The 10,848-nt window shown below is 58.5% G+C and overlaps 3 protein-coding genes across 3 annotated transcripts; 1 reads left to right on the top strand and 2 right to left on the bottom strand.

Moving 5' to 3' along the window:
- Positions 1 to 588: 588 nt before the first annotated feature.
- CHLRE_06g278280v5 (uncharacterized protein) lies at positions 589 to 6,960 on the bottom strand. The gene is made up of 8 exons (XM_043063195.1): positions 6,712 to 6,960; positions 6,043 to 6,653; positions 5,716 to 5,981; positions 5,589 to 5,654; positions 5,335 to 5,499; positions 4,718 to 5,198; positions 3,531 to 4,024; positions 589 to 3,376 (listed from the first exon to the last, which is right to left on the bottom strand). The coding sequence occupies exons 1-8, from the start codon at positions 6,813 to 6,815 to the stop codon at positions 3,365 to 3,367; spliced, it is 2,199 nt and encodes a 732-aa protein (XP_042923898.1). The 5' UTR covers positions 6,816 to 6,960; the 3' UTR covers positions 589 to 3,364.
- Positions 6,961 to 7,008: 48 nt separating this feature from the next.
- On the bottom strand, positions 7,009 to 8,250 carry CHLRE_06g278279v5 (uncharacterized protein). Its single transcript, XM_043063194.1, has 2 exons — positions 7,258 to 8,250; positions 7,009 to 7,142 (listed from the first exon to the last, which is right to left on the bottom strand). Exon 1 carries the CDS (start codon positions 7,870 to 7,872, stop codon positions 7,555 to 7,557), a length of 318 nt encoding a protein of 105 aa, XP_042923897.1. The 5' UTR covers positions 7,873 to 8,250; the 3' UTR covers positions 7,009 to 7,142; positions 7,258 to 7,554.
- Positions 8,251 to 8,350: 100 nt separating this feature from the next.
- On the top strand, positions 8,351 to 9,456 carry CHLRE_06g278278v5 (uncharacterized protein). The gene has a single exon (XM_043063193.1). It carries the CDS (start codon positions 8,583 to 8,585, stop codon positions 9,024 to 9,026), a length of 444 nt encoding a protein of 147 aa, XP_042923896.1. The 5' UTR covers positions 8,351 to 8,582; the 3' UTR covers positions 9,027 to 9,456.
- The last annotated feature ends 1,392 nt before the right edge of the window (positions 9,457 to 10,848 follow it).

Raw genomic sequence — 10,848 nt, 5'->3', positions numbered from 1 at the left:
AACGTGTAGTCAAGGACCTGGTCCACCCTCCCACCGATGACTGCACCAACGGAGATGCGCAGCTTACCTACGACCTGGATAATGATGGCCAGGAGCTGGCGGCCATCCTGTACCGCACAAACCAACAAACTGCCACAGATAAGGAAATTGCACGCAAACACAAAGCGGGCGAGGACACAACCAACACCCGCGAGCCATACTTCGCGGTCCAATGGAAGCCATCTGTCATCCCACCCGGCCTAGTCACCGCCTTCTCACGCATGGGCTACGCCACGGTCACAGACGTGCGCTGCTACAAGCACCCACTGCAGGCTCGCCCACGCACAATGCAGCCCCACCCAGACGGGGCCGGCACGACAGACGCAGACACAGCAACAGCGGCCCAACCCGCCGGCATCCTACCTACACACGCGCCGCCCACCGCACCTGCGCCCGGGCCACTCGAGACAACACATGCCCCACGTGCGGCCCTCTTTTCATCAAGGTCGACTCGTCTCCTGCGCCAAGTTACGTGGGCAAACAGCAATGAGCGTGAGCGTGACCTTAAGCATGACCTGGAGTGGGAGGAGCTGATCTCAGAATACACCAACCGACTTGCAGCGGGACCTGATGCACCCGCCCGCCCCACACGGCCTCCGAAGGATCGCAACCTGACAATGCGGCAACGCCAGGGCCGGCACGATGACGACCCGGACGATCAAGCAATGCGTGCACGGGTGACCCGCGCAGCAACCATCATCTCTACCGTCCCCAGCGATCCCTACCACGACGTTTCCCCCCCAGGCAGCTACGCCATCACCACCCCCACAGCAGGCCGGGCCCTCCCCCGAGAGGCCCATGTCTATGAACCCAGCGGACGCTGGCTCGGCATGCTCACCTACGCACGCCTTCAAACGCTCTGGGAAAGCTTCAACCGGACCAACAACAACCGGACCAAGGCCTTCGAGGAGGCGGTGGCTGCCCTGCTGCACCGATACCGGCGCGACCCGGGGCAAACTGATCATAAGACGGCACCACAGCACCAGACGTCCCTCCCCTCGGCAACCGTCCGAGCCGTTGTGCGCAGCCTGCGAAACACCGGCAGGGGGAGGGTCAAGGAAATGTTTGCCTCACCCCTGAACCACACGACCGATGCCGATGAATACTGGAGCCGGGAAGCCGCTGATGTGGTGTTCGGCGCCCAACACGATGCCTACAGCACTGCATGGACGGGGCTCCACTATGCACACCCTCCTGCAAACCCTGATGCCTCACGACAGGCCCTCGTATGGGCCCTCGCCAGTGCCGAGACAGTCAACAACTCCCCGGAACCCACACTGACCATTCTAGTCCTCCCAAAGTGCGCAACTTACCCACACACACAGTGGCTAACCCACCCGCTCTGCCGCCGACTCGCCACCTGGACGAACGGAGAACTGGACTCCCCAGGCACAGCTGGGATGGAGCCTGGACTCGGCACTGACGTGCCCCTGCAGAAGCAACGCGGAGCCATACTAGTTGCCGTTGGCAACACAGCTGGGCTAAACGCCTTCACGCAGAGCTGGAAAGGCCTTCGCTCCTCACTGGTAGCCGGCCCCCACGCACCCGCAACCGTCGCTGACACCCACCTCGGGTCCGGCACGTTAAACACGTCGTGTCCCCACATCCCACGTCACACCTCCAAACATGCCAAGTACCTCGCAACTCACCTGAACATTGCCACTATGGTCACGCCTGACGAAGCTCCAGCGACACCGAGGTTGAATCGGACACAATTCCAACGTACACTGCCGCTGGCCCACAACCCCGAGGAAATTGTATGGACCGATGGCTCGGTATCCAAGACAACGACTGAAACCGGTAGAGAACTACAAGTGGCTGGGGCTTGTGCTTGGCATAAAGACCGTGTTGTCTACGTAAACCCAAATGGATTTGGCTGCACTAACACTATTACACGCGCCGAGCTCGCTGCAATTCGTGCAGCCCTGGAAGAATTCGGAGGTGAAACTAGTATGTTCGCGAAGAAAACGCTAACCATTGCCAGTGACTCAGCTGCAAGCTTGTATCTAATTAAACGGGCTATTGACGAACCACGTCGCTTACATCTGAGCAAACATAAGGCACTTTTGAGTTCGATCGCCGATTTGCTCCATGCACGAGCGAAGAGGGACGCACACACCGTTTTCCTCAAAGTCGTTTCTCACACGGGTCTGCACGGTAATGAAGAAGCCGATAAAGGTGCAGCAGACGTAGCTACAAGCACTAAACCGGCTGACGTCTCGGAGCTCGCTGACAATAACCCCCACGCCGCACACTGGTGGCCAGCAACGACCCGGACGCGGGAAGACGGCTCTACCACCGTGCACTACATCTCGGACCTCAATCGAGGCCTCCTGAAAACACTAGACCCTTCCTCCCATGGCGGTCATTCCAAACACACACTCTACACGACCAAGTGGGCGGAGTCCGCCCCACACCTGGACACTAGGGCCAGCACCGCCTACATGACGCACCCTGGCGCTGGGCACAGCCTCCGACGCTTCATCCAGAATGCCAGGCAGGGAGGCCTCATCTGCCCCGCCCGGCTTGCGCTGTTCAAACTACGTGCGAGTGACACATGTGCACTCTGCGCCCCGATTCACCAGCGCGCTGGATCCCCCCCCGAACGGGGCAACGCAGGCCACCTTGCCGGCCACTGTGCGCACCCCCAACTTGTTGGGGCCCGCATCGCCAAACACAATGCCGCCGTCCGTATGATCGCGGAATGCCTGCACCATGGCGCCAACGGTGGCGGGTACATGTTGATGGACGCAAGCAGTGCAGATGCACGCCCCGAATACTGTGCGGGCACCTGCCCCCCCAAATGGATGCTGCGCAACAATATCCCCGAGGCCGACCGAAAAAGGATGAGGCCTGACATCCTGTTCATCCCATCCCTACCATGCTCCGACGTGGGGGCTAGTGGGCCCCGCGGCCTTACAACCGCCGGCCGACGGCAACACAAAGTTTACCTGATAGAAGTTGGTTACACATCGGACCTCCACCACAGCGAAAAGTGTGACCAGAAACAAGCCCAGCACACTCGCCTAGCCGACGCCCTGCGGGATGCAGGCTGGGACGTAGTATATAAAAAGGAGCAGATTGTGACGCTGGGCCACGGCGGCACTGTGTCAAACACCTTGGAACCCCTTCTCCGGTCGCTGGGTGCCACCACCACATCAGCAAAATCCTGCTGCTCGCGCATACACATGCACAGTGTCATCAGCCTGCGCACCACATCCCTTCTCTACTACCGCCTTGAGCGCGAAATGGGGATTGTGAACTCACGCCACGTCGGTCCCACTGGCGGCGCCACGGCTGCTGGCCCCAGCCCTCGCGATCCAGGCTAACTTCCCACCTTTTGACACGGTGGGGTGAGCAAAACTCACTCCTCCTTAAGAAACGCGGCCTCCTTCGTGAACCGCGTACATATTATTATTATTATTATAGCCGCCCGCCTGCAGCACCAAATCGGTGCGACCGCGGAAAGCCCCCCACACAGGGCCCCCTACCATCTTGACCGTGACGGTGTAGGTGCCCGGAATGATGGGCCGGTTGTCCACTGGCACGTGAACCGTGAGGACAGCCTGACCGCGCTGGAGCGGTACCGCCAGCAGCGACTTGCGCATGAGCTCCGCTGTGAAGGCTGCTTTGCTGGCGCTGGTTGCGCACCGGCTGAAGGCCAGCCCCGCAAACGTGCGGGAGGGGCGGCCTGTGCTGTGCAGAGAGTGGCCCTGCAAGAGCTGCGGCTGGTTGCCCTGCCTGCACATGGTGTCCAGCACTGACAAGGCAGCGCTGGTCACTTCCCGGACGCCGGCGGAGGACAGCTGCTCGCCCTCTGGGAGCCCCGTGGTGGCACCCACCAGAAGGACTGGGTAGGTAGGCAGGCTGGGGCCCTGAGGCTGCGTCGTCAGGTCCTGCACGCCGTGCGCCAGGCTATGCGTGGACAGGGCAAGGTGGAGCTGCAGCCCGGGGCTGAAGAATGGGCTGGCAGCGGTGCCCCCACCTGCAGGGGTGCGGTCCGCTGCCAAGTCTGGCAGTGGGCGGTGATGCCCCAACACAGGCCCTCCACACGGCACGGCATGTGCTGCTGCGGCCGCGCCATGTGTGTGTGTGCTGCATGGCTGGTGTTGGCCCCTGGTGTCTTGGCTGCGCTGAGACACCAGGCGGAACCGACCAGGATCACCCAGCAACTGCATAGCTACCCAAGATCAGCACTCACAGGGCATCACAGCAGGGCGGGCGCCAGGCAGCCGGGCGCCAGGCAACAAGGGCACGAAGACGAGCCACACCCCTAAAAAAACAGCCAAGTGCTGCAGGGCTCCCCCGACCGCCACACCCAAAGCACCCTGCTGCACGCGCGGATGCAAATGACCAACCACAAAGGTTGATACGCCGCCTGCTCCAAGCTGGTGAAGTGTGGTCACTCTGGGAAAAGGGGGGGGGGAAATCCCCGGAAAAACAGGGGGTGCTTCCCCGGAAAAATCTTCCCCGTATGCTTTTCGAAGAAAGTCGGAGTTTGTACGGGGAAGTCCTTACGGGGAAGTTCTTACGGGCAAGTGAAGCCCGTTTACGGGTAAGTTCAGCACCCGAACGGGAAAGTCTTGGGAGCTGCTAACACGCTACACAATGGCCAATACTGCTTCATTCTCTCACCAAACCTCTCACTACATCTGCAGGCGTGATGACCGCCGCTCGCCCTGCTTGGTGGCCTTCTGGCGCGCACTCCCCGCTGCCGCCTCCTTCTCCTCCTCCTCCTCCACCACCTCTGCCTCCTCCTCAGAACTAGAACCACTTTCAAACTCCGCCTCCTCCTCGCTATCTGAAACAGAGCTAAAATCTGGCTCCTCCTCAGCCGCTGGCTTCTTACCACGGCCAGTAGCCTTGGCACCGGCCTTCGTGCTGGCCTTGGCACCGGCCTTGGCGCTGGCCTTGGCACCGGCCTTGGTGCTGGCCTTGGCATTTGCCTTGGAACCTCCCCGGCCACGGCCCTCACCCACACCCCGTGTTGCCGCCTTCTTCTGCTTCTTCTTCTCCTTCCGCACACGCACACCTAGGTCATCATCAGGGTTCTCCACCTTTCGTTTCCGTTGCCCTGCGCGCGGGTTGGCATCGACCTCTCCCGTGAGTCCCCAGCGAGCCTCTATGTCTTCAAGGCTGTCCAGCGTGAAGCCAGTCACCTGGGGGTGGAACGAGCAACTTCTGTAAGTGTAGATGTATTGTGGGCTTTGCCGCGGGATCCCTTGCCGCACATATGTGGCACACACAAGTGTGGTAGCAGGCACCGTGCAAACTGCCAACTATGCCAACACTCACCGGTGCTGTCGCTGCCGCCGTTGCCGGTGCCACTGTTGCCGCTGCCGCTCCCAAAGGGGCTGCCGGCGCTGCTGCCACCACAACTGGTGGTGCCGGGGGTGGCCCAGGTAGGTGAGGTGGCTCTGCCACCGGTCCACCGCCACCGGCACCGCCACTTGCGGTCGTCTGAATGGCAGATAAATGCGAATGCACGGTCAGCATAAAAGACGCTTAAGGTTTTGCCCAAACAGGTTTTGCCCAAACATCAACCGCACCTGATGGATTCCGTCATTTGTGTTGGTTGCAGCCCCTCCGTGCCTTGGGTTCACCTCCGCCCCATCCTGAATTTCAATTGCGCAGTTAGGACATGAACGTTTCTACACACCCGGGATGTGTACTTACGTAGGTAGGACTTTCAGCGGATACACTGGTGGTGGGTCGGCCACCAGCTGCGCATGCTACACCTGCCTCATGCTCTCGCTCCTGCAGCTGCTGCTGTTGATGTTGCTGCTGCTGCTGCTGCTGCTGCTGCTGCTGCTGCTGCGGCTGTTGCTGCTGCTGCTGCTGCTGTGGCACCTGCTCATCAGGTGGTGGAGGCTGCGCAGTCGGTAGTGCGAAGCCAAACACACGTGATGCCAGCGCCGTTGGGTGTGCAGCAGTAGGTCCATCTGGCAATGTAAGTAAGAGCGTCATTCCATGCCATCCAGGGGTGTGCAAGCGGGCACTTACCGCCACGGTCGATGTAACTTGTAAGCATGGCTCCGGCGTCCCGGAAAGTTGATGCAGTGCCAAGCCGCAGGAGTAGACCAAGCGGAGGGACTTTGGCACCAGGAGCGAACAGGTTGGGGCCAGTGAAGCGGCTGGAATTGCTGTATTGCATGTACAGCATGGCGCGGCCGTCAGCTGCCTTGCGCCACTTGCGGCCATAGGAGCTGCGCGCCAGCATGTCACACATGAACGAGGTGGGTTCGTTCTCCTTGTCAGGTGCCATCAACAGACGGGACTCCAGGATGTGCTCCAGCTGAGAACTAGGGAACCCTGGCACCCGTGAGGTTATGTGTGGAACCTCCCCACTGCTGCCACCGCCCCCTCCAGTGCTGCTGCTTCCACCACCCCCCTGAGACTTCCCAAAGTGGAACTTGGAGTACGCCTTGTACTGCCTCTCCAGCACAGCCATGTCCATCGTGGAGTCACCTATGCCGGTGATGTTGACTGAGAAGTTGATGGGCTGGCTGCGCTTAGTGGTAGCTAGGACCTCTTGCTTGTCCAGTGACTTGTCCGGATCAGCACTGGCATGCTTAACGGAGACAAACATGTTGTGCTTCAAGTTGGCGCTGCACCTGTGGTTGTATGTGAGTCAGAGTGTTGTAACACATGCATACTCACGAAGTTACTCACTCACGCATCTCCCTCCACAGAGCGGCCTCTGCTGTCGCTGATTTCTTGCCACCTGCTGCGGACTCCAGTCTAGGGTGCGGTGACGAGCCTGGAATCCAGAACATGGTCTTGGTGTTCCCACTGAAGCAGTCAGGATTAGTGGTAAGGCTGTTTTCGCGCCTGATTGCGCAGCAAACACTGCCGTAGAATGACAGGTCAAGCTGCTGCTTGGCGCCAGAGAAAGGCAGCTCAGCACCGAATGGCGTGGTCAATAAACCATAGTGTACGAGCCCTGTAGGTATGAGCGAGAATCGTGCCTTCTGCTATGCATAACATCTAGTGCTTTTGCTGCATACCAGTGAGTAGGTCGGTGTACACGTGTCCACGGGCGTCACCCAGCTCGCCCAGCTGTACATGCGCGCCATTCTTGTCCACTGGCCACACGCGCGAGTCTGTAAGGGGGTGGGTGCACCCATGTGGGATGGGTTGTGAGACACAGTGTAATAAGTGAATGCAAGATACAGCTGCACACATGAATACCACATTTGTGTAAGCACGCTCACTCACATTGGCGAACCAAGTGGTTCCAGCCACTCCTGCAGTGCTCTGTCACAAGCTTCACAGCTGCCGCCACCTGATTGCCTATCAAACTGCCAGTCACCAGTCCCTGCACCAAGGTGGGTAGCTGCACGATCTCCTTCTTCCGCCGCTGAGCAGTGCTGTTGGTCTGGGTTGTGAACGTGGCTGTTGAAGGGTCATGCTGCATAGGTGCAGCTTTGTGACCACCGGCTGCGCCAGGGTCTCCAGTTTCGCATCGACCCCTGCAAGGGTATGGCACATTGTTCAGCAACTCCCAAGTTCCTGCTATCGAGTAGTTTGCGCGCACCCGTCGAGGTTGGAGGCTGCCGTGGTCGCCCCGCCACGAAGCAAGGGATCTGCCGCCTGCACGCTCTTAATGTATTTGACAGACAGTTCCAGGTTTCCCTTGTCAGTCAATACAAGCTCGCCCACGGTGAAAGGCCGCTCTGCGGCAAAGGCTGCGGTGGCCATGTTCACGGCATCCTTGTCGGGGTGGCTCGGCGGGTTGAAGATTGAGAACAGAGCAGCCGCATACGCGGCAACACCCTTAATTCGGACCCGCAACTCCGCTCCTGCAGGCAAGCGCGGGTCGAGTGAGGCCATGGGCACTTTGACAAACGAGCTGCTATTATTCTGAGCAGTAGTCCCACCGCTCCGGTCACCAATGAAGATTACATCCTTTTCATCACCGACTACTAAGCGGATGTCTTCAAGAATCTCCTGAGTGTCCGCACAGCCAACGTTGACCGCAAACTCCACATTGTCAACAACTGTGTTGTCACCGGTTCCTTTCTGTTCTACTAGGAAAAGCGTAATGCATTTGGGCAGAAGGGCACCAGGTACCGCGGCCGCTGTGGCCATGTTTTTAACAGTGTAGCTACTTCCACATGCTCTGACCTCTAAGTAGCGAGCAGGAATTGATTTTGTAAACAAATGTGTTATTAGTGGGGACAAGCAAGCTGTTTGTGGACAAGTAGGAAGTTCGTGATGGGGCACTCACACTCTCGCGAATTTAGAGGCACAGTCCACAGTCCAATTTTGCATTGTGTTACTTCACATACATACAGTGTTTTAGCATAATGCCACCCCCTCCGGGGTATCACCTGCACCACTTCCCGCTGGAATCACGTCGCAAGTCCGTTGCAAGGCTCTCGGGCAAAGTCCATCCCTTCCTCGCAACAGCTGATTACGTCGCTCCTGAAGGCTACAGTGTCATAGGGCTGCTGTTTAACCAGGTCCGTGACAACATGCCCCACGAAGAAATGCCTGACCCTTGGCCATTCTCGGGTGTATTTTGGAGCTTTGACACAGGCATGCCCGGTGGTTCTGACAGCCTTGTGTATGAGTTTGATGACCCTGACTTTGGGTTGGTGCCGACGCAATGGGAGCCGCTAGCACGTGGCATTGCACAGTCCGTCACTGGAAGCGTGCACGGCAAGCCGTGGGCATGCGACCCGCAAAGGCCCATTGTCATCCTTACCTACGTGCACGTGTATGCACTGGAGGGTATGGTACCCCGGGTTCCCATGCCAGACCAGTCGTGGGTGGCCAACAACACAGTTGTGAGCTGGCGGTCCGAGCTGTGCTTTCAGGGCCTATCAGATTCAGAGGAGGAGGAGGAGGAGGAGGAGGAGGAGGAGGAGGAGGAGGAGGAGGAGGAGGAGGAGGAGGAGGAGGAGGAGGAGGAGGAGGAGGAGGAGGAGGAGGAGGAGGAGGAGGAGGAGGAGGAGGAGGAGGTGGAGGAGGAGGAGGCATAGCAGGAGGAGGAGGAGGAGGAGGTGGAGGTGGAGGTGTAGGAGGAGGAGGCAAGGCTGAAGGGTTGAGACAGGGTAGATGGAATGACTTGAGCGTCTGGTAGGGCAGGTGGGGCAATGAAACGCAGCTGGGGCAACCTGACTCTGCTGGGGCTTTGGGCAGGATTTGGTCACAGGCTCTCAAATGGCTGCACAGCCACAGAGCCACAAATAGGCAGGGCAGGTGGAACGCTTTGAGTCTGGTAATTGGTGTTTACAGCCTGTCAGCATTGTAACACCACATGCAATACTCTATCAGACTCCACTGTACATGGCCAGCTGCCTCAGACACAGCGGTTCAGCGATCTGTGAAGTGTGTGTACGGCATGAAGTACATGATGCCCCGGCGGTCCCCGTGTGGAGCGGCCACACAGCATTTCCCCTTCAGCTCTTTGAGAGGGATACCTAGATCCTTCCACATCTTCCAGTCACTCTCCCTCTCCTTCTTCCCAATCTGCTGTGCCTTAACAACACTGAAGTCAACCACCAGCAGCCCTCCTTCAAACTCCCTTGTCTCGTACACATCCGCCACAGCAACCCTAACTTCTTGTGTGGAAACGGCCCCGTCATTCACTGACGGCAACAACAAGAAGAAACGAATGAATGCCACGTACTTGCTCTCCTTCACAGTTGCATTCCTACCCTTGCCAACCGTCACCTCCGCCTTGTACATTGCCCAACACGAGTTGCGTGACCGGGCACGGCCATATGCACTGCTGAAGTACCTCTCCTCGTCTGGTGACTCTGCACGAATGAAAACGCGAGCCTGGGGTGTACCAGTGCCAGTGTTAGTAAACACCGAATGGATCAGCGCCTCTGGGAGTCCGCCGCCTTCCCCAGTCCACGTGTGAACATGTTCCAGTTCATGGTAGTAGTACACCAGGGATTTGACAGCAGAGAGCGCAGATTCTTTCTGCTCCTGTGTGGCATTTGCTACAGCGGTGCCCTGCCCGACCAACAAACCATCTAAGCCCTGGCTATCAAAGCACGGCCGTGTATAATCAGTATTGCGTGTAACCATCTGTTCCAGCTGCTCCCGTGCTGTGTGGGCCCCCTCCGATTTGTCACCTTTGGCAAATGCCTCGGCGTGTCGTGAGAGGCATAGCCATTGGGCATAATGCTTCTCAGGAGCCTGTGTCACCATGCGGCCACCTTGGGACTTCATATCCTGCATGACACGCTCCACGGGAAGGTCACTGAGTGCCGCAGCTGACCCAAACTGAATGTCTTGGTCACCAAGCCTGCATGTGCACAGCATGTGAGCGCTGCCGGGTCTTCCACGCAGTCGTGCCTGGCTTACCTGCACACGCATATGTGTAGGTTGAGTGTATGCAGACTACCTGGCAGGCACAAGTCCTCCAGAGTACGCGCGTAGTTCATTAGCTTGGCAGATGCCGTGCTTGAGTGCTGTAAGAACTGCTCCCGGGTGACGTCGTCCCCGTACGGCCGGAAGTGGTGCAATATAACATCGCGTAAGTCCCACCAAAGTGAACGAACCTCAGCTGGCAAAACATCACCCTTGAAAACATACAAGGAATGCGTCTCCACGAAGTGCAACCAGTCTTCCATCCTGTAGCTGTTTCTGCGTGACACAAAACATGGGAGGGGTGTGACACAGGGACATATGCACACGGCAATCACACGGCTGCACACCTGTACTGGACTACACACTTGTAGCGCCTCCCAAAGTCAGCCGTGACTTGCACTGCGGACCCCCTCTCAGCAATCAGCTTCCGTGCATCAGCTGTGATCACAATACCAGCATCCGTCGCCTGTGGGTCAATGT

This window comes from Chlamydomonas reinhardtii, chromosome 6 (assembly GCF_000002595.2).
Source record: "Chlamydomonas reinhardtii strain CC-503 cw92 mt+ chromosome 6, whole genome shotgun sequence".
NCBI lineage: Eukaryota > Viridiplantae > Chlorophyta > Chlorophyceae > Chlamydomonadales > Chlamydomonadaceae > Chlamydomonas > Chlamydomonas reinhardtii.
This window is presented reverse-complemented; position numbering and strand designations above follow the sequence as displayed.